At 45.4% G+C, this 23833-nt stretch overlaps 1 protein-coding gene across 3 annotated transcripts in view; it reads right to left on the reverse strand.

The window, feature by feature from the left end:
* Positions 1-1892: 1892 nt before the first annotated feature.
* The window catches only part of Usp30 (ubiquitin specific peptidase 30), a 31762-nt gene continuing 9821 nt past the window's right edge, over positions 1893-23833 (reverse strand). For 2 of the 3 annotated variants that reach the window (XM_078038950.1, XM_078038952.1), the window contains 10 exons: positions 21814-21917; positions 16417-16515; positions 15795-15840; positions 14635-14729; positions 7386-7445; positions 6777-6863; positions 6087-6167; positions 5770-5989; positions 3384-3504; positions 1893-2563 (listed from right to left, as the gene is read on the reverse strand). In XM_078038950.1, the coding sequence (XP_077895076.1) occupies positions 2299-2563; positions 3384-3504; positions 5770-5989; positions 6087-6167; positions 6777-6863; positions 7386-7445; positions 14635-14729; positions 15795-15840; positions 16417-16515; positions 21814-21917 (1178 nt within the window). In that variant the 3' untranslated portion in view covers positions 1893-2298. The remainder of the gene's footprint in view (positions 2564-3383; positions 3505-5769; positions 5990-6086; positions 6168-6776; positions 6864-7385; positions 7446-14634; positions 14730-15794; positions 15841-16416; positions 16516-21813; positions 21918-23833) is intronic. The other variant, XM_078038951.1, reaches the window with a different exon arrangement.

A 23833-nucleotide genomic window follows, 5' to 3' on the forward strand; every position in this document is an offset into this window, starting at 1 on the left:
AACTTAAAACAAGAAATCAGATTATTCTGCCACTACTTAATGCCTAATAATTTACAAAATGAGGAAGTTAGCGTTCAGACAGGTTGTCATTCACATTTACAGCCTTCACTCACACCCCAGCCTCTGGCCAAGGAGCTCCTCCCAACCCACTGTTGGATCCTTGCATGCATCTCTCTGATGCCAGTTTCCCGGGGTTGCAGAACAGCAGTTACTCAGAGCTTCAACTGTGCAGTGCAGCTCACAGTCACATGACCTGTTGTTTGCGTCACTGGATTTAGATAAAACTGGTGCATTCAGTTCCACATCAACGCTGAGGTCTGCACTGCACGGACCAGGTGGCTCAAGCTCCTGCTTTCACACTGACATTGGTGGCTCCGAGAACCTTCACAGTATATTCTGTTGGCAGGGAGAGTCCCCAAGTCCTTAGGATGCACACTGGCCCAGCTGAATGGTGACCACCTGGGCTTCTTGCACTGTCAACTAATGCCAACACACATCTGGAAGCTCACCCCAGGTAGAGGGAGCACAGTTCTTTTATTTATTTTTTTGGTACCACTGAGCCAAATCCCCAGCCCTATTTTGTATTTTATTTAGAGACAGGGTCTCGCTGAGTTGCTCAGCACCTCGCCGTGGCTGAGACTGGCTTTGAACTCACCATCCTCCTGCCTCAGCCTCTGGAGTCCAGGGGCATGCCCAGCAGGAGCACAGTTCTTGGCCTGACTTCTGGTGATCTTTTGTATTGGTCTGATTCCAAATGTTTTCTCTGAAGAGTCAGTTTGAATTTGGCATCTTTTTTTAAAAATCACAAACCTAGCTTAAACTCGGTACTATTGTGTCATCAAAATTCCTTCAGCCCTGGGTTGCATTCCCGAGACTTATCTGAAAAGGGAAGAAAATGCTCAATATACTCTTTTTGTATTAGGCTACTGGGAATGAATAAATTCAGAATGTGGGCCAAAATAATGATGATGCCTAATGTCGGCTGTATTTGTGTTTCAGAAATCAAACTGCTTTCTTCCTTCTGTGGGAAGGACTGGAGGTTTTTTTTGTTTTTTTTTTTTTTTTGGGGGGGGGATTGGTACCAGGCATTGAACTCAGGGGCCCTTGACCACTGAACCACATCCCCAGCCTTATTTTTCATTTTATTTAGAGACAGGGTCTCACTGAGTTGCTTAGCGCCTCACTTTTGCTGAGGCTGGCTTTGAACTCTCGATCATCCTGTCTCAGCTTCCTGAGCTGCTGGGATGATAGGCGTGTGCCACTGTGTGTGGTAGGATTGAACTTTTTCGGTCATCTAATCTAACCCTTCACTTTACAAATGAGGAAACAGGCCCAGCAAAAGTGCAGCCCATATACAGCGCGCATCCTAATCTAGCTCTCCAGCTGAGGCAGGGATGAGCTCACACAGCCCCAAGACCCTGCCTGTAGGCCTTCAGAGCTCCTGCACAGGCAATAAATAACACAGAAGTAACCGTCCTCGTGTAATGGTTTTCTATATGGCAGAAGACACAGGGGTTGCCCAGATACAGAGACGCTCTCCGGTCTGGCTGGCCACACGGTTTTCATAATGTACTAGGATCACATCTCTTGGTGTTGTACACAAAAGAGAAAAGCAACGAGCGTTTCACTTACATTGACTGACAAAGTCGTGAAAGAGCGCCCAGGGCGGGGAGACTTGGCAGATGTGTCTTTAAGACATAGAAAGAATCAAAAGGTTAGAAAAAGGCGTACAAAGAGGGAGAGGAGCTCTTCAGGCATCTTGTAACTGCTCTTTGATATCCTCTGAGTGACCTGGAAGGAAAAGGGCCTTCAAAAACTGTTTCTCGGACTCTTAGATCATGTCTCTTTCTCAGAATGGTTGGGCTACAAAAGCAATCAAAAGTGAAAGGCACTTTTTCTTCTAAATTGTTGCCTTTAATGATTTCACTAATTATGTCAACAATTTTTAGGGGCCTGCTTATTAAAAATAAAAAATCTATGTTGAAATGTCAGAGGATTAGGAAGGTGACTGCCCTCTGAGAACATCTCACATGTTACAATATAGAAAGGTGCTTTCTGGATCTGGTTGCTTTTAATTACTTGAATCAGATGAGTAAAAAGACACTCTAGACACAGGGACACTCTCCGGCTGCCGGCCCTTCCAGAGCTGCTAGCAGGGCCGGGGGTGGGGGGCTCCTCCACGGAGCCCACTTTCGGAACACGCGGCAAGCTCTGGGGGGCTGCTTGCGCGACACACACAGCACAGCTGGCTTCTATCCTAGATGGCGCGGACGAGGCCATCAGCTCAGGCCAGGGCAGTCACTCTTCAGACTTGTACTCCTGGCCCTGGTGCTGCACCCTGGAGAGGACCCGCTCGTAGAACAGCAGGTACGCGCTGGAGGACAGCACCTCCTGCAGGCTGGCCTTGCGGACAGTGTCGTCGGAGATCCACAGCCACTGGTTACTGGTCGACAGAGGGTTCTTGGCCGAAGGTGGGGACCGTCGGTAAGTGACAAAGTGTCCAGAGTGCATGTCTCCATGGTGGACGACCACTGCCATCAGCCGGAAGAGGTACGTGGAGGAGCTGAATGTGGGGGAGAAGCGCCGGGTTCACAGTTAGGACTCTCACACAGGCAGAAGGACAACAAGAACCATGGGTGTTAAACACAGGGGTCAGCACAGCGGTGCACTCACACGGCATCACACCATAAAGCCATGGAAATACAGACCCCATTTACTGGCCAGGCAGGATGTCCACACTGAGGGTGGCAGGGAGAACCTTGAGTGTGCACAGGTGTATACACACAGACACATAGCACTTTTGTTTCGTGTTTTGAAAGGGGCCTCTCTGTGTTGACGAGGCTGGCCTGGAGCATACACTTCAGCGTCCCCAGAAGCTGGATTACAGGCCCCTGCCCCCGCCTACACACAGCTCCTACAGTGTTGGACTCTACAGATGTAATGGGTTATCTAATCAATCCAAGAAATTTAAAATTTTCTTCTTTATATACATACATATACACACATACATATACATTCTATGTACATTTTTTGGGGGGAGGGGGTACCAAGGATTGAACTCAGGGGCACTTGGCCACTGAGCCACATCCCCAGCCCTATTTTGTATTTAATTAGAGACAGGATCTCACTGAGTTGCTTAGGGCCTCACTTTGGCTGAGGCTGGCTTTGAATTTACGATCCTCCTGCCTCAGCCTCCCCAGCCACTGGGATTACAGGTATGTACCACCAAGCCCGGCTTCTATGTACTTTTATAATTCCTAAATAGGAATGTGTAATAATTAATCTCTAAATTGTCATTAATTCATGTCGGTGAAAAGTTAGCATCAGAAAGTGAGACAACGGCTCATGATGAATAAAGAACGTGTTTCTGAAGAGCAGCTCACCTGTAGTCAGGAACAACTGGGAGAGGAAAGGGCAATGGGGGTGGCAGGGTTGGCAACAAAGACGGGGAACAGGCGCCATTCATAAAAATCTGTGTTTTGGGGGCCCCTGGCTGATTCAGAACTGCAAGAGAAAAAGGCCTGAATCAGTGAACACCAGCAGTGGCTCTCAGCAAACAAATATGGTTTTGACTGCCTTGAAAATGAGCTCCCTATAATGCCACAAAGAAAAACAATAGTTCCTTTTGAACTAAATTAATTCATAAAATTCCCTACCCTTCAGTCCCTATTTTATTTATTTTTTTTTAAAGAGAGAGTGAGAGGAGAGGGAGAGAGAGAGAGAGAGAGAGAGAGAGAGAGAGAGAGAGAGAGAGAGAGAGAGAGAGAGAGAATGAATTTTTTAATATTTATTTTTTAGTTCTCGGTGGACACAACATCTTTGTTGGTATGTGGTGCTGAGGATCGAACCCGGGCCACACGCATGCCAGGCTAGTGTGCTACCGCTTGAGCCATATCCCCAGCCCTCAGTCCCTATTTTAAATCCAGGTAGGAAAAGCGTATCAAGCCCCAGATCGAGGGCTGGCCTTGATAACTGTGTGGATCATTTAGATTCCCATTCCCATTGGCAAACAACAGGTACCAAAGTAAAGCAGTATTTATTTACTTGGTACCAGGGACTGAACCCAGAGGTGCTTAGCCACTGACCACATCCCCAGCCCTTTTTCACTTAAAGACTGGGTTTCACAAGTTGCTAGGGCCATCAAGAGTTGCTGAGGCTGGCCTTGAATTTGTGATCCTCCTGCCTCAGGCTCCTGAGTGGCTGGGTTTGTAGGCGGGTGGCCCGGCACCTGGCAAGCAAGGGTTAATTTATTGGCTTTTGACTTGATCCAAGGTCTCTCGACCTGGCACTACAGACACTCTGGGCTGGGCAACTCTTCATTGTGGGGGATGTGCTGTGTTACAGGGTGTTTTGTGACAGCCAAAAATGTCACTAGACATTGCCCAAAGTCTTCCATCGCTTCATGCTGAGAACCACTGATGTAAACATTGTATTTTTTAAAAACCCCTGTCCGCTTCTAAAGAACACCAACATGTGGCAGCATTAACACTTATGAGTCATGGGTAGCATCACTAGGGGGACATTTCCATCCCTTTTCAGCTCAAGCATCATGTCTGGGGGCTCTCCTGTACCACGTAATTCACACTGGCATCTAGAACAGAGCCGCGTGCTCTGGGCACCAGCAGGCTGCCCCTCGGTCAGGGCTGGCGCAGGCTGGGGCAAGAGAGCTGTGGTGCCAAACAAGGGTCAGGGACTGGCTTCCCTGCCTCAGGGTTCCTGATGTGAATCCTGGGCCTGGTGAGGGAGAACCAGGTAGAGTCTCCTCGGATGAGGTCTTGCCAGGCCGTGCAATTGTGGTTGTGAAAAAAGAACCAAAGGAGGGAGGGACCTCAGTCCACACAGTGTGGGAGTCAGGAGGACAGTCCCGATCACCTGGGGGCAGCGTGCAGCGGGTGGGTTCAGGCATGGAGCCTACAAGTCGGTGGGTCTTCCTCACCTACAACTCCAAAGAACCCAATGGGCTGCACAAGACACCTTCAAACACCATCCCGACCCACACTGCAGGCCAGAGCACCAGCTGCTGGATGCCCTGGGCCAACTGTGAACCACAGGGAGCCTCCAGTTTCTCATGGGTGACCTTGCCTAATGGGGACCCATTTAACAATTAATCTCAGACGAGGACAGTAACAGAATGAGATCAACAATCCAGTAAAAAGTCCTGTGAACCCAAATAAGATGTTCAGCCAGGACGTTTACCCCGCCACATACTCCTTGTATGAATGCGATGACTTGTTTTAGGGGCCAGGAGAAAGAAATGCAAGTTCACTGGAATGATCAGAGTCAGTTACTGTTTAGTCCAAAGATGAAAAAGAAGTCTACAATCTTGAGCTTTCCTCCTGTACTTTTTCATCTATAATGGAATTTTAAGAACTGTTTCTGATTACTGTGTAATTTTTGTGTGTGTGTGGGGGGGGCGGTTCTAGAGATTGAACCCCAGGCCTTATGCATGCCAGGCAAGAGTCCTGCTACTGAACTACATCCCCAGCCCTCATTACTGTACAATTTTAACCTCTTTAAGAAATCTTGGCTGGGGTGTAGCTCACGGGTATCACACCTACCTAGAATTCATGAGGTCCTGGGTGGGATCCCAGCACCAGCACCACACATAAAAACAAACAAAAAACCCCTTTTCTACTCCCGAACCTGCTGTTCCCAAGAATTCTGACTAACACTGTATAAGCCTTGTGCTCAGATTATGGGAAAGCCAGAATGTGGTGCTGCCAAACCCCTGCTCTGTGCTGAGGAAAGGTGGTTGCTTCGGGCACACACCTGGTTTGGGGGCGGCTGGCCCGTCCTGCAGTTCCAGCGCAGGCCCCGGGCTCTCCTTCAGTTTAGGGTGGTGCTGACTGGGCCTGTGGCCCAGGAGCCGGTACTTGTAGATGTCCATCATCAGGAACTCATTAAACTGCACGTGCTCGTGCCGCTTCAGAGGCGTGCCGTGGCTGGACCAGCTCAGCCGCTGCAGGTGGATGCAGAGACACTGCGGGAGCTGCGGAGGGAGAGGAAGCGGAAAGGGCGGGACGTTTCAGGGCAGGATAGGGGATCCCTCCAAAGCAAAGTCAAGCTGGTGCAAAGGGTGGGCTCACCTTCCCTAGTTTTAACTGTTTAACAAAAGTGGTCCTCTGGTGCTCCACCTTTTCCCCATTCAAGGTTCCTTTTGCCTCAATCTGAAATGGAAGTAACAACATTTCTCTGTGAAAACCCTGAACAGGACATCTATGGAGGGCAGCGATGGGGCTGGTGCATGTGACTGGCACTGGACTGCTACCTGCTGAAATCAACTCAGTGCCCAATTATTTGCAAACTGTTCCCACTGATCCTCTTGATTGTTAAATTACGGTAGCCATGGAGGGAGGAGAAAAATGAGGAGTCAAAACTGAAACTCTGGCATGAAATCTATCTTGTCTTCTGTCTTCAAAAATTCGGTCCACACAATTCCTCTCCATTCAAAGGGTGAAATGCAGTCACATGGGGACTCAGACGGACAGCACAGAGAAAAGGCAGGGCACGAGAGAAAGGGGAGTGGAGAGAACTGCGTCTCCCAGCTCCAGCCTAACCTGTATGCTTCTTCTTTAAACACGCTGTGGATGAGACGAAACTCATCTGGGAAACAAACTCCTTGGGCAGTCACTTTCCAAACCAGGTCGGGTGGAAATGGCAGGGACTGCACACATCCTCTGGGCTCAAGCAGTCAGAGGAGCTGAGGCCAGCAGTGTGAGGGGCACTACGGGAGCTCACGCGCCAGCTGGGAGACGCCACTGGGATTCAAGGCATACCTTTGTACAGTTGTCACACACAACATCGCGCACGGATTCCGAGGAGATGAAGTGGTGAAGGCAGTGGTCCAGGGTCAGGGGATGACCCTACAGCATGAGAAGAAAATTAGAATAATTCAAAGAAGAGCTGTACTGAACTCGCAGGTGGCTGGGTGGAGCTCAGAGCTGCCCAATTATTTGCAAATTGAACCCAGGCAACAGAGCCCCGCAGACACAACTGGATGTCTCCTGCACAAAGGTGGAGCTCAAAGGATCTGGCACTGCGACTACTGACCCATCTAAGAGTATAAGGATAAAAGGCAGTGGAAAATTATGGACTTCCATGATTTGGACGTCTAAATCTGTTTTATGTGTCTTTAAATCTTGAGGAGTGTGTGTGTGCACATGTGTGGTGTTTGATGAAAAAGCCAAATTTCCTGCAGCAAGACAAAAACCCTCCATGTTTTCTCCCCCATGATCAGGCCCTGGTGCCACACCCTAGAGTTAAGAATTGTGTGACTGACTATGTGTCTTGAATAACACACAGGATCTGAGCTACATAAAGTGCCTTGAAGATCTTTCAGATTGAAATATTTGCAAAACAACCCCAAATCAACCAGAGGTACATACCCAAGTGGCAGCTGGAATACTTAGTGAAAGGCTATCAAAGGTATCAAATCGAACAGGACTCTGAAACAAATATTGCAGGAAAAAAAAAACAAAACCTTAGATTCCATGCAACAGATGGAATGTATGTGCCTGTGAGACACTTTAGTACATATTTATTCATTCAGCAATCCTGGGCATTGAACCCAGGAGGACTTGACCACTGAGCCTCACTCAAGCCCTTTTCAGTTTTTATTTTGAGACTGCGTCTCTTTAAGTTGCTGAAGCTGGCCTTGAACTTGGGATCCTCCTGCCTCAGCCTCCCCAGTTGCTAGGATTATGGGCATGAATTGCTGTGCCTGGTTTAATTTAATTTAGATGCTCACATTTAACATAAGAAAACATAATGTGCTCAGAAGAAAATTCTATTAACAACAACCTTATAAACCTAAGCACTGTGGGAGTGGGGTGTAGCTCAGCACAGGGCACTTATTCTGCATACACGCTTGAGGCCTGGGTTCACTCCCAGCACCACAGAAACAAAACAAACAAATTCAACAGCAACAATAATACTACAGAATAGCTTGAAAAAGCTTTAAGATCACATACCTGACCCAGCAACATGGGGATCTTATCTAAGGAAATAACCACAGACATAACTATAAGGATTTAGTTTCTTCCAGCTCTTAATTGGTAGAAGAACGTGTGATTATGTGAAATGATGTTTATATGATTAATTGAAAAAGTCAGACATAAAACAGGATAAGCTCCCTGCTTTGGGTAGCAGCGGGGGAGCCTGGCTAGACAGGCCCCTTTTCAGCCAACAACCATAAAACATGGACCCAGTAAAAAAAAACATCTGAATGATCGCCAGAAGCTGGCAGAAACTAAAATGACTCGCCATGTGCCCTATTTTGCCTGCTCTGCACAATGCCAGGTGGCAAAAGCAGCAATCTTACAGGCCTGAGTTGTCAGAATGCCAAGTTTAGGGCTGGTAAAAAGACACAGACAAATCCCAGAAAGAGGGCAGCCAAGAGAGGAGGAGCTCCAAAACCTGTGGATAGATCCTGCCCAGTCTTAGAGCTGATCTTGGATGGCACCAGCTCAGGGCCGAATGCAGGGCACCTGGCAAAAGGGAGCATCTGGAAGCGAAAACACCTGAGCAGAGACTCTGTGGCCCTCAGGCAGAAGAGGGAGGGTCTGGAATCTGAGCCCCGTCAAATGAACTGACTGCCAGGGCAAAAGCCATTTTCCGTCAGAGAAACAACACAATCCAGTCTCTACTACAATATAAAATATGCAATAAAAATGACTGAATACACAATACAAAGAAGGGAAAATGTGACCCATGGTGAAGTGAAAAGGAGGTGACCTAGATGTTGAAATTAGCCCAGGAGGACCTCAGAGGTATGTTGTAAATATGCTCAAGGTCAGAAAGGGGAAACATAGTTACAGTGCATGGACAAATGGAGGACCTCAGCAGAGACATGGAGACTATTGAAAAGAAGGAAATTCCAAAACTAAAGAGAACTAAAATGGAAAATGTTCTGGACAGGCAAAGACCGAGGATGGAGGAGTCAGCAAACTTAAAGATGGGTCAATAGAAATGACTGAGTTTGTAGAACACAGAGGGAAAAGACGATGAGAAATGAACATGGCATCAGTGACCCGGGGAACCACACATCAGCAGCCTGGTGAGTCCACAACAGGCAAGACGACTGGGCAAACAATGGCCAAGCTCCAAACTTTGGTGGAACACAAAAACACAGATTGTAGGAACTCAGCAAACCCCAAGCAGGATAAATCTTAAGAAAACTATCTACACACAGGATGAACAAAAGAGAAAACCTTGTAAGCAGAAGCTTTAGAAAAATGATATTTTAAATTCAGAAGAAAATATGAATGACACACTTTTTGAAAAAAAATGCCCAGAAGAAAACAACGTCTTTAAAATAACATATTTAAAGTACACCAAAGCAAGATAAAAGCAACAAGGTCAACTCCAAATTCTATAGAGTTGCTTAGTACCTCACTTTACTGAGACTGGCCTTGAACTCTCCATCCTCCTATCTCAGCCTCCTGAGCACTCTGATTACAGGCATGCTCTACTGCACCTGGTTCTGTTCCCTGTAGATCTAAGTCCATTTGATGTTTTTTCCCTTCAGCCTAAAATGACCCCAATTAACATTTCTTATAGGTCTAGTTGTGGCAGATACACTGATATTTCATGTCTATAAAATATTTTGATCAGCTCTGATTTTTGAAGAATACATATATGTATATATGAACATACACACATATATACACAGATTTGTGTATGTGTGTGTGTATGTATGTATGTGTATATATATATATATATATATATATATATATATATATATATTCACACATACACATATATACATGTATACACACTTTTTGTTGTTATTATTTGTTTTTATGTGGTGCTGAGGATGGAACCCAGGTTCTCAACTGTCCTAAGCAAGCACTTTACCACTGAGCCTCAACCCCAGTCCCACATCCCTGGCCCTTTTTATTTTTTATTTTGAAATAGAGTCTCACCAAATTTCTGAGGGTCTTGCTCAGTTGCTGAGACTGGCCTCGAATCTGCCATCCTCTTGCCTCAGCCTTCCAAGTTTCTGGGATTACAGGTTTGTGCCACCACACCCAGCAAAATTATTTTTAAACATTCCAATACTTTTTACATAAAAGAGTAGATATTGACTCTAAATAGGCTATGATATGGGTAAAATGAGTAATCACATATACACAAAAAGGCCAATAACAGAATTCCAAAAAGTATTGATTAACCCAAAAGAAGCCAGAAAGAAGAAACAGAGGAACAAGAAATGTGTAAGCCAAATAGAAATATGTAAGACAATTTACAAAACAAATGGTAAAGTGGCAGACCTGAATCTAAGCATATGAATACTTGTAAATGGACTAAACACTCCAATTAAAAGGCAGATTCTCAAGCTGAATAAAAGAGCAAGACCTAATCATATGCTATCTATAAAATCTATACTTTAGCTACAAAGACAAAGGTTGAAAATATGAAGAAAGAAAAGGACATATCAAAAAAACACTAGTAAGATGAAAATGAATCAAACAGACTTGATTTCATGGAAGTAGGTGAGTCAGAGATGAAGAGGACATTTTATTAAGACAGTAAGAGTCAATTTCTCATAATATATATGCTTGGGCACCAATAAAAAATGTGGAAAAGGGCTGGGGCTGGGGCTCAGTGGTAGAGAGCTTGCCTAGCACATATGAGGCACTGGGTTCAATCCCCAGCACCACATAAAAATAAATAAATAGAATAAACATATTGTAACCATCTACAATAAAAATATTTTTAAAAATGTGGAAAAAGTATATGTGCCTGTATCTCATAGCAAAGTGTAAACAGAACCATGAACTAAGGAAAGAAATAAAAATTCTATCAAATATTTAAGGAAGAAATAATAACAATGTTAAACAAAATTGTTCAGGAATAGAGGGAATACCTCTTATTTCATGAGGCCAGCATGATCCTAGCAAAGTCTGATGAAGACATTACAAGAGAAGAAAATTGAAACATTAACCTTCCTCATAAATAGCCACATAGCCTTTAGAAAATATTAGAAATCATGTCCAGCAGAACATCATAATCAAACGAGTTTCAAAAATTCAAGGTTGGTTTAATGCTAGAAAAAATTTAAAACTGCCTTTTCACATATTAATGGGATAAAAGAATAAAATATGATCATCTCAACAGACATGGGAAAAGCATGATAAAATTCAATCATTATTCCCTGTAAAAACTTGCAGCAGGGCTGGGCTGTGGCTCAGTGGCAGAGCACTTGCTTCGCATGTGTGGGGCACTGGCTTCCATCCTCGGCACCACATAAAAATAAATAAAAATAAAAATACTGTGTCCATCTACAGCTAAAAAAATATTAAAAAAAAAACTCACAGCAAACTAGGAATAGCAGGAAACTTTCTCATTACAATAAAGCTAATACCAATCTTAGTTATAAAACACCAAAGACTTGGTTCTTAAGATCTGAAACAAAACAAGGATGTCTGCAATGGCCACTCTTAAGCAACTCTGTACAGAGGTCCTCGCCAGAACAGATGGCAGGGAAAATAAATAGGTAAACAGCGTGAAGATTGGACAGGAAGAACTAACAGTGTTCACGTCCACAGACATGATTATATACATATGATCTACAACAAAACTTCCACAACTGACACATGAAGCTTTCTCAAGATACAAGGTTCATAAACAACTGTGTTTTTATAAACTACTACTGGCAAACAACCAGGAAATAATTTTTGGGTGTGGTACTGAGAACTGAACCCAGAGCCCCAGATGTGCTAGGCAAGCACTCTACCACTGAGCTGTATCCCCTACCCTTTTTATTTTATTTTGAGATAGGGTCTCACTAAGTTGCCCAGGCTGGCCTTGAACTTGCCATCCTCCTACCTCAGCCTCCTGAGTAGCTGAGATTACAGGTGTTGCCACCTCAGTTGGCTGGGAAATAAAAAAACTTTAATTCCACTTTACAATAGCTTTAAAATAAAAATAAAATGCAATGAAAAAATAGGAGGGAAGAGCGGGTGACTTATAAAATAAGGCATGTCAAGGAGCTGTGGTGTATCAGCCTTATTTTTTTTTCAACACCTCAGACTTCAGGGTAACTCCAATCAAAACAAGACAGTAAAGGAAATAAACAATAAAAAAAGGTAACATGCAGAATGGCTAGAAATATTTGCAAACGATGAATCTGAAAAGGGGTTAATATCTAAAATGAATAAGGAACTCATACAAGTCAACAATAAAAAAAAGAAAACTCCCCCCAAAACAAACAAGACAAGTAACATCATTAAAAATTGGGCAAAGGACCTGTAAACACATTTCCAAAGGCGACAGAGAAACAGCCAACAGGGCCCTGAGTGCTCAACATCACTACCCGTCAGGGAAACGCAAATCTAGACCCCAACTACAACATTGCCTCACACCTATTTGGAAGGTTGTCATTAAAAAGACAAGAGACACCAAGTGCTGGCAAGGTGTGGAGGATGGGGAACTCCTTATGCTGTTGTGGGAATGCAAACTGACGCAGTTTTCATGGAAAATTGTGGAGACCCCTCAAAAAGTTAAAATTAGAATTACCATGTGCCCCAGGAATTCCTCTTCTGTGCAGATACCCAGAGGAGACAGAATCACCCCTCGCATTAGTCTGGACGGCCAAGATTCCAAAACTATCTAGGTGTCTGTCAATGGATGGGTGGAAAAAGAAAATGTGGTGCATGTGTGTACGTACACACATACACAAATAAATACGTACAGCAGAATAGTACTGACCATAAAAAAGAAGGAAACCCTGCCATTTTGTGATACCGCAGGTGCACCCAGGGGACATTACATGCTGACTGACGTCATCCAGACACAGAAAGACAAATACCACATCATCACGCTACAGTATGAATCTAGACTCCAAAGTCGAATTTACAGAAGCAGAGAGTAGAATGGTAACTACCAAGGCGGGGATGCCAGGGACACTGCCACAAACCTCCAGCTACAAGGCTCACGGTCCGGGTCCTGCACACAGCACGGTGACTACAGCTAGTATTGTACTGTGTCCTGTTTTCTGAGATAGGAGTTCAAGTGCCTTTACTGCACATACACGAAAAGGTGACCACGCCAGGAGATGCATGTGTTGAACAGCGTGACTGTGGTGACCATCTCACAGGGCACACGTTCTTCAAGCCATTGCTCTATACCCCTTAAATAGACACAATTTCATCAGTTATGCCTCAGTAAAGCAGGGAAAACACCTATAGAGAGACACTACTCCATAGCTATAAGGACGGCTGCAATCAAAAGTCAGCCTGCACAGGGGCGGTGAGCTGTGAAGAACGGGAGCCCTCAGCATGCGGCTGGGGGAGAATCAGTGGTGCAGCCACCTTAGAAAAGACCAGCAGTTTCTCAAAAGGTCAAAATGGAATTACCACATCAGGCAGCAATTCCACTTCTAGGTATATATATACTCCTAACTAAATTGAAAACATATTTCTACATAAAAGTTTGCACACAAAAAGCCTGTATACCCACCATGAACATCCATAGAATGGGACTCTAACTAGAATAAGATATATCCCATGCTTGTATAATTTTTTTCAAAATGGATTCTGCTGTCACGTATAACTAAAAGGAACCAATTAAATAAACAACAACATGTATACAACCGTTTCCAAAATGAAAACAATCCGAATGCCCATCAATTGATGGATTTAATAAACAAAACGTGGTTTATCTGTGCAATGCAATATTATTTGGCAATAAACAGAAATGCATTCATACACGCTACAATGTGAAAGAATCTTGAAGATATTTTGCTAATGAAAGAAGCCAGACATGAAAGGACATATGTGGTATGATTCCATGCATCTGAAATGTCCTGAACAGGCAGATCCACTGAGATGGAAGGTCAATCAGTGGTTGCCAGAGGTGGGGACATGGAGAGGATGGGGAGACACTGATAATGGGCATGAGGTTTATTTTGAGGAGAGGAGAGATGTCTAAAGTTGGTAGAAGTGACAGTTACAAAATATTTTTATTATGTTGAAAATTTTCCATAATAAAAATTACTTTGGGGCTGGGGCTGTAGCTCAGTGGTAGAGTGTCTGCCTTGCATGCATGAGGCCTAGACTAGGTTCAATCCTCAGCCCACATAAAAATAAATAAATAGAATACAGATATTGTGCCCATCTACAACCAAAAAACTATTTTAAAAAAAATTACTTTGGGTTGGGGTTGTGGCTCAGTGGCAGAGTGCTTGCCTCGCATATGTGAGGCACTGGGTTCAATCCTCAGCACCACGTAAAAATAATAAGCAAAATAAAGATATTGTGTCCATGTATAACTATAAAATATTTGAGAAAAGATGAAACTTTCTAAAAAAAAATTACCTTAACATATCAAATGCAAACAAAACCAAACCCTCCAGTCCTAGAATCTATGCGTCCACTTTAGCATAAACTCAACCTCAGAACTCAAAATTCTGCTGATTCACAATAGATCTGCTGCTTCTGGTGCAGAAGACGCCAAGTGAGAACAGGTGACATGTTGGTGCTGACCAAAGCGGGAAGTCAGCCCTCCAGGTATGCAGAGCCTGGGCACACCAGCACCATTCACTGAGGTTAGCCCACACTCTCTAGATCCTTCCATGAACCCTGACTCAGAAGCAAAGCTCGCAGGAACATCAAGCGCTGGTGCTGCACTTACCTGGTGTTCACAGTGTTTGCAGACCATGTTGCTCGTGAGTCTCCCATGAAAAGGGTGCTGCGCCTTCCAGTGACTGGACGTGGGGTGAGGAGACCCTGGGACACAAAACACCTTTTGATATGCCACTGTTAGCCCTTTGGCACCAATCTCAAAACATACCCTCCTTTTTACAGGAGACACTCTTTAGGTAAAATAAAAAGTTCATTCAAAGAGTTTTCCTCATTGACTTCCAGCAAACACACATGCATTCCTTCTCCACAGATTCCCATAGTTCTTCACATGGGTCTCTATATCATGGGTACAGCCACATTTGAAAAAAGAATCTGCATTTAATAACATCTTCTTACACATACAGGCTTAAAATGCTAGGGATTTCAATGAAAGGTTTCACTAGTGAGCATTCCATACAGGGAGCTAAGCTTCTGAAATGATCAGAATAAGCAAGTTCTGAAGAACTGGGATCTGCTTTGGCTGGGATGGAGGTTGGAGGACCACACCCTAGAGAGGAGCACGGGCTCGGGGTCAGGCAGCCCGACCTCCTTGCTGGCTCTGCTCATGACCTGGGAAGTTCTTTCATCTCTGAAAGTCTCATCTGCTGGAAACAGGGATGATTATTAATCCACTGTCCCCAGAATCAACTTCATAGAGTTGTTGGGAAACTTAGATGACAAATTGCAATGCCTAGAATACAAAATGCATTTAAAAGAGGTATTTTGTTTCTATTACAACTAAGGCACAAAGGAAATTATGTGTCAATTTTACTTTTTAAGTTTAAGCCTTAAGAGTTAACAAGGATTCCCCTTCAAAGGAGAACTGTGATGATTTGCAGTAAAAGTGGGCCAAGGTGGAAATCCTGAGGACAGAATGCATTAAAATGGAATTACCCACGATCTGAAATTCCAGAAGCAAAAAGAAAGCCCTTGTGGGAAAAGCAAAGTCCTTCTGGAGGAACCTGAGCAGGCCTGGGGTGCAAGGAACACTGAGACAATCATTTAAAGCTGTTCCCAAAATACAAGTTCCTTTGTAACTAGACCACAGTCCAGGCTGGATTGGGTGTCATCAAGAAAAATTTAAATAACAACAACTTTTTAAAACAAGTAGATTAGTGTCATATCTACAAAGTATGCATCTATGTGTTACATTCAATAGAAAACAGCTACCTCTTGTGCGGCAGGTGATCTGTTTGGGAGTTATTTCTGACTGCTGCTGTAAGGGAAAAAGAAACAGACTGAAAATCCCGCGGCAGCCCCTCCTTCCCTCTCCACCCCGAGAGAGTTTACAAGTTTCTGTGCTGATGGCATCACTCAAAATGAACTTCCGACACAGCCCATGGTTCTCAAAGCATGCTCACTAGTGTCTGGCTGGCTCCTGCAGGCTCCTCCATCCAAGGCGATTAAAACGCCTCCCCTCCCTGGGGCACTCCCCTTTACTAGTTAACTTTTATCATCTCCCCAAATATGACACTGTTCAGGGAAATGAGGTCCCACTTAGCAATTCTATGGCCCTTTGTTCTCCTCCATTAAACTGGGAAAAATAATACATTCTTTCTTCTCTAGAACACAAATCTCAGCAATGCATCATTTTAAAAAGCCTGACATCTCTAGCTAAAGGCATTGACTGCACAGTGTACCTTAAGACCCTCCCCAGTCTCATCCCCACTACTGATTCTTTCTAAAGCCTACCTTTTTGTGCTTAAAGTTGTACAAAGATTATACTTGTGTTTTCTACAAAGACTAAATACGTTCAAATAGCATTAAGCATGTGAAAAATATTAACGGTTACCTCCAGAGAATGCACGTCAAACAGATGCGTGACCCTTGGCTGGCGGTCCCGCTCATCTTCCAGTGATGAGGTAATGACGTGGAATAATTCATGAGCATCCTGTCACAGAGCAAAGCATTCTTCAGAGAGGCCCCATGAAGTCACTTCGAGACCAGCACCACCTCCTCTGTGGCCACCAGGCGGACCCCCGTAGTTAGAGAGGGCAGAATGGGCTCTCCACCTTCTCAGGACCCTGCTCCTTAAGGAAAACTGTCACATGGTAGATGATGACTCCAAAGGTGGGGACTCTCAACTCAGAGGTCCAGGAGGACTGAGAAGGCAGTCCTCCTATCAGCAGCCAGTGTCAGCTGAACTGACATGGCTGATAGACCCAACCTGATCTTTTATTAAATTGGGAGCCATCTTGCCACAAAGCCATGAAAAGCTAATTTCGGCTTTACTATAAATTACTGCAAATTCTGAACCTGCTTGGAATGCCTGCCCGTGCCTTGAACTCACCCATGCCTGGCTCTCTGACCAGATAGCAGCCCTCTCTGAAACTTTAGTGACACCTCATAAATATTGGCCTTCCCTGGCCAGACAACGACCCTCTCTGAGGCTCTAATGGTCTTCATAAATTCTGATGTTGGGGCCAGCAAAAAATGTAAACTACCGTTAGTGTGATGCTTGTCAGAGTTCTGTTATCTGTAACCCCTCTTTTGTGTAACTTTCTGGGCTATAAAGCTGGGCTGTAGGAAAGGTGGGGCTGCTGTCTTGTTCCCACCGTTTTGGGAGGGAAAGGCAGTCCTGCCGGTCAAAATAATAAGCTTGCTTTAATTTGATTTTAATTGGAGTCAGTGGTCTTTTCTTGCGTCCTGGTCTAACAATGGCCTTGACCTTCACTCCACTGGACTCCCAAGGAGTGCTTTTTCTTTTTAGGTTATGGTAAAATACACATAAAATTTACCACACCAGCCATTTCTGAGCTGCTGGTACCACAGGTGTGTGCCGCCATGCCTGGGTACCACGTTAGCCTCTTCTAAAGATACAGTTCAGTGGAATTAAATACACTCTGTGTTTGTCCCCATCCCCACCGTTCACCCCTAGGATTTTCCCATCTTCACAAACTCAAACTCTCTCCCCATTAAACATTCACTCCCATTTGCCCTCTCCAGGACCTGGCCCCACTCCATGTCCTGTCTCTAGGACTCTGACGATTCTAGGGACATTATAGAAGTGGAATTATATACTATTAGCCCTTTTGTGACTGGCTTAGTCCACGGGGCACAATGTCTTCAAGGTTCATCTAACTGAAGCATGTGTCAGAATTTTCTTCTTTTTTAAACTTTTTTCTTTTTTTTTAGTTGTAGATGGACACATGACTTTATTTAAATTATTTATTCTTATATGGTGCTGAGGATGGAACCCAGTGCCTCCCATGTGCAAGGCAAGTGCTCTTCCACGGAGCTACAAACCCAGCCCTCCTCCTTTTTAAAGGCTGAATAATATTTTATTGCATGAAACTTTTGCCAGGAACAGTAGCACATGCCAATAATCCCAGCAACTCAGGAGGCTGAGGCCAGAGCATCATAAGTTTGAAGGCAGCCTCAGCAACTTAGTGAGGCCCTGAGCTACTTGGCTAGACCCTGTTTCAAAATTAAAAATACAAAGGGCTGGGATGTGGCTCAGTGGTAGAGCACTTGCCTTGCATATATAAAGCACTGTGTTCAATTCTCAGCACCACATATAAATAAATGAATAAAATTTTTAAAAAAGTAAAAAAAAAAACTTGTTAGGGGGAGAGGGGAGAAGAGAGAGAGAAAAAAAAGCTTAAAAAATATATATATATATAAAGGGCTGGGATGTGGCTAGTGGTACAGTGGCCCTGGGTTCAATCCCTGGCACCCACAGACAACTTTTGTTCATCGGTTCCTCTACTGATGGACACACGGTTGCTTCCACCTGTGGGCTTCTGAGAACAACCCTGCTCTGTGCAGCAGGGGTGTGGAAACTCTGAGTCTGTTTGTGACTTTTTGGTATGTACCCCGAAGTGGAGCTTCTGGGTCACGTGGCAAGAGGCTCCTCTTTAAGGATCAGTTCAAATGATCCTCTCTCTCCCCAAAAGCCCAAGCCCTGACTCCCATCTCTCCTGCTCTCCTCCCCAGGCTCTCAGGGTGCTGATCCTCCTGGAGACCTTGACTCCCACTCTTCACCCGACTCCACGTGGCCAGCAGAATGAGAACAGCACTCTGTTGACCTGAGCCCCAAGGCTGAGCACTGATGGAGCCATCTTTTTAAAGGCCAATGGTTTTGCTCTTCTGCTTCCAGTCTCCCGGCGGCTCTCACTGCCAGGGAAAAGCCTCTGATCTCCTGCAAAGCCCTCCACGAGAGGCTCTGACCCTGACACATTCTAGAACACTCTACCTCACCGACGTGCTCCAGCCCCTGGCCTCTTTCATGGCCCTTGAGTAAAACAAGTTCACTCCCATCTCAAGCCGTGCCCACCTGTTCCCAAGCTGCCCTTTCCATCCCTCAGGCCTCCCTGAAATGGCTCCCCACAGGGGGACCTCCCCCGCCAATATCCAAAGCTGCCTGTCCCCCCACCGCCAATAAGCCACCTTAGGTGGAGTAGCCACAGCCTCCCGCCTTCCTCTCCCTCTCACTCTGGCCCCCTTCCTTTTCAAGTACAAGTCAGATCAAACCAGGGCGCTGTTCAAAGCCTTCTATGGCCCCCTCCTGCACACACAGTAAAAGCTAGGCCCTGCCACAGCCTCCCTGCTTCCTGACAACCTCTGCCTTCCCTCCCACTGCCCCAGCCCCAGCCAGCCACCCCAGCCTTCCTGCTGTCCTCCAAACTCTGTGGCTTACAGCCATCTTTATGTTTCCATCCTGGCTTGCTGCTCTGTCTAGAACATTCTGCATGGCCTCACCCCTCTTCATGCTTCAGTCTCACTAGAACCTCACCTCTCCAGATGGGCCCTGCCTGCCTACAGCAGGCTCCCCTTGCCCCACGGCGGACTTATTATGTCATCCTATTTATTTTCTTGTTTGCACATCTTGAAATCACCTGTCTACAGCCTGCAACCCTCTCCTTCCACCACAAGAATTCAAGTTCATGGGAGCAGGGGATCTGCCAAGTCGACTGCTGTACCACTGCCTGTGCTCAACAGGCCCCGCCCAAGGCAGGCACTCAATAGATACTTGTTGGAAAAAGAGTCAAGAATAAACAAGGCAAGGGTCTTGCCACCCAGGGACTCATAATCCAGGGGCAGATTCATAATCCAGGGGCAGCCTGGCCAGTCACCAAGAGCACAAGCACAGAGTCAGCCCTGGAACAGGGAGTGATAAGCTGGGAGCCGGGAGGGATTCAGCTCTTCCCAGGAGACTGGATGGGCCCTGACAGTCAGGACTCCGCCCCAGCCCTGGAGCACTCCTGAGGCAGGGCAGAGTCAGACCACAATCTGTCCTGTCAGTCACAGAGCTGCAGAATCTCCCAGGAATGAACAGTTTTGCAGAAGAGGGTGGAACTTGAGAGTATGCTGTAGTGCCGGGTAAGCTCCAATGGGACTCAGCCACCAAGCAGCGTTGTAACTTTGGATAAATCATTTCCTTTCTCCAAGCCTCAGTGACCCCATCTATAAATTTGGGATAATAACAGTAATTGCTTACAGGGTTGTTGTACAGATCAAATCAGTTTACACAAAGAAGGATTTCTGGAGCTATAGACAGAAAATGTGTTGATGGTCAGCAAGAGTAAGCTACTGACTGACTAGATCCTCTGTGGTGCAGATGGACAAGGTGCCGTGCCAGATGCTCTGGATCCCTTCAAAGAGCAAGAGACCAACAGAAAGACACGATCACCGGCTTCCCTGCATACTAAAGCACTACCCAGCCAGGACTGCTCTGGGCTGAGCATGCTGAGAACACTTCCAGGAAATCAGGTATAATTTAAGTGGGTCTTATTTTATTTTGTTGTCTTTTATAATATTTTTAGTTGTACATGGACACAATACCTTTATTTTGTTTATTTAGTTTTTTATGTGGTGCTGGGGATCAAACACAGTGCCTCATGCATGCTAGACAAGCGCTCTACCACTGAGCCACAACCCTAGCCCTTACGTGGGTCTTTGATGACAAAAGTTATCTAATGTCATCAGGGACTGAACCTCGAATCCATACTCTCAGTTGAGACACATTTAAAAGGGCTGGAGTTCAGCTCAGTGGTAGAGTACTTGTGTACCTGTACCCAGCACCACACACACACACACATGCTTTCCAGCGTTCTAAATGGAAAAACATTTCAAGATACAATTGGATTAAAAGATATGCATCTTAAAAAATCATAAACATGGGCTGGGTTGTGGCTCAGTGGCAGAGTGCTTGCCTCGCACACATGAGGCACTGGGTTCGAACCTCAGCATAACATAAAAATAAATAAACAAAATAAAGATATTGTGTCCATATATAACTAAATATACATATAAAGCAGAGACATCACCAACATGTTCGTGGCTTCAGATCAGAGAGGAACGAGGAACTAGAGGTCATCTTAAACGAAGGGGAGCTAGAAAGGCCCCTTGTTCCCTTTTCATGTTTTTAGAATGCCTCTTGCTCCAGCCCCACAGTCTGGGGAGGTCTAGAAGGCCATGTCCCCTTTCTCAGGTCTGTGTTTGCACCAGAGGGGCAGAAGCGGCCTGCACAAAACAGAAAAGGCCCCTCTGCCGCAGTGAGCAACAGAGTGGTTTTTCCCTCCTACAACTGCCCCCGGGGGCCTCTGGCTCAGGCTTGCCATCGGCAATGGTGGTCTGGGACGGAGGAGGGCAGCCAAATCCCAAGTGGACAGCGAAGCTGCAGGTGTGGACCAGGGAGGGAGGAGTGGCTGGAATAAAGTCTTGGGGTTGCATATGACCCTACTCAAGGCTTGGGGCCACTTTAAGCTCATCTCTGAAGTCTGACTTCCTTAAAAATGAGAGCTTTGGCCAAAAAAGGATCTCACTTAAATCTCTGGAACACTAAGATGACACCATTTGCCACTTTTTAAAGGACCCAGGCCTCCCTATCTAGCCACTGTAAGAGCAAGGTCACTGGAGAACTGAAATATTTTCCCTCTTTGGCAACTGTTTATGCTCCATGCCACTAACCTTTCTCCACTGGGTGGCAAAGGGCTGTGTGTCTGCTCTGATGGCGAGAGCAGGGAGGAAGTTGGTGCTTTGGTCCCAAAACACTGAGGTTGTCTAAATGTCACAGAAACACTGGGGATGGAACTCAATAGTAGAACACTTGCCTGACATGTTCAAGACCCTGGGTTCTGTCACCTGCACTATAAACATACACTCACACCAGGCAACTGCAAGGTTGCTCCCTAAGCCTCTAGGGAAAAGGCTTCTCTGAGCCACACCTGTTGCATGCTATGCTCACCTGTTCTTCAAAGGAAGAGATCTGCCACCTATACATTCTTAAGACATCCAGCAAGCAGCTTGCATCCAAGACCTCTTCCTCAGTAACTTCTTGGCAGGACAAAGCTGGAAATGAAAAGGAAAGCCAGTTACTAAATGCACCAATAAATGACTAACACCAGAAAATCTACAACAGTACACCAGGCCACAGTTAATCACAGTTTAAGAACGCAGAACTCACTGTGAACTAGAGGGCTTTCGTCATCATTCATTGTAGCTTTGTGCTTACTATGCTATTAGCACTTCATGTTTGTCGAGTGGATCTAATGTTTTGAGTCTGTAGTATTTAAATGCGGGAACTGATTTCTGATCTTTGAGTTACCATGGTCAGTCTAAATCTATTGTTGCAAGGTTCTCATCAATAAAACCATGTTAGCTCACAATTCTCTGGGGGGAAGGGCCCTCAAACACTCATCTAGTCCACCCCTTACCCAGTGGGTAACGAGGTGTACTCCCCACACAGGGCTCTCTCCTGGTAAGGCCTTCGCCATGCTAGTCTGCGTTTGAGCTTCTGGCCACCACAGCAGAGCGTGTCAGGGTGTGTGTGGCAGCCAGAAAACTCTGCTGAGAGCTTCACTTGTCAGTCAAGCGTAGAAGCAATCCTAATAAAAGAAAATAGAAGTTTGATTGCTTGTGAATTTATAAATACATCTAGAGGTTGATGCTTTCTCTATAAAGGGTTGCATGTTCTTTATTGCAACCACTCAACTGCTGCTGCAGCACAAAAGCAGCCACAGGCAGTGCCTGAACAAATAAGCATGGCTGTGTTCCAATAAAGCTTTATTAATAAAAACAAAGGGGAGCGATTTGGCCCACTGGCCACAGGGAGATGACAGCTGATTTTGTGTGTATGTTTGTGTGTGTCTGTGTGTGTGTTATTAGGCTTTGACCCAGGAGCATTCTCCCTCTGAATTACATTCCCAGCCCTTTTTAAATATTTAACTTTGAGACATGGTTTCACTAAGTTGCCAAGGCTGTCCTCAAACTTGTGAAGCCCCTGCCTCAGCCAGAGTCCCTGAGATTACAAGCTGTGCCACGCGCCTGGCCTGACTGCTGATCTCAAACACCCCGTTTCTGTAGGAGACCGCACTGGACCAGTACTGCTAGAGTGTGGGAGAGAAGAAGTCGAGCCTGCCACCTCAGGGTGGGGTGTTCTGGAAGTTCAATGACTTGCAGACAAGTAAGTCAGCCTGTTTCTCATCTTGGATCTGCAGTCAGTGGACTTGAGAGAGACTCCTTTAAAATATATTCTAAGCTCTGACTCTGATGGGGGTAGACTCTGACCCCACCCCAATCCATCACCACCCTCATCCTTGTCTGAGTATGCCTGGTGACCCTGAATGGGGACATGTGAGAAGGAGCACCCTGGGCAGCTAGTGCTGAGAAGGCCTGAGGGTCCATCTATCAGTGTACATATCCTGGGGTCAGTCTTCCACCCTCCAGAACAAAGGGAAGGACTGAGAAGAACTGTAGTCTTCCTGCTTCCTACATTCATTGGGCAGCCCTTCTGAGAACCTTTTCTCTCCCAAGGAAAATTTCCATGCCTCCTTTAACCCGACTTGGTCTAAATGCTGCAGGGTGACCTGGTGATATCTGCTAACAGTTCCATGTCCCCCAGTCCAGCAGCTTGACTTTATTCAGGATTTACCTAAGGACCCACGTGCTTATATGCCCAAGAGCCCACAGCGCACAGGATGCTCCCCACAGCCTGCTGACTGTGACGAGACACTGGAAACAAGAGGGAAATAAATGGGGGCATCTCAATATACAGCCACCCTGCAGCCACCAAAGTGAGGAGATTTGTAAATGACACATCTGATGCAAGATTAATACCCAGAACACAGAAAGAACTAGCAAAATTCAACAACAGAAACTCTGAACAACCTAATTTGAAAACAGGCAAAGGTCTTGAACAGACATTTTTTTCCAATAAACAAATGAGAAGATGCTCAACATTCCTTATCATTAGGGAAATGCAAATT

This window comes from Ictidomys tridecemlineatus, chromosome 2 (genome assembly GCF_052094955.1).
Source record: "Ictidomys tridecemlineatus isolate mIctTri1 chromosome 2, mIctTri1.hap1, whole genome shotgun sequence".
NCBI lineage: Eukaryota > Metazoa > Chordata > Mammalia > Rodentia > Sciuridae > Ictidomys > Ictidomys tridecemlineatus.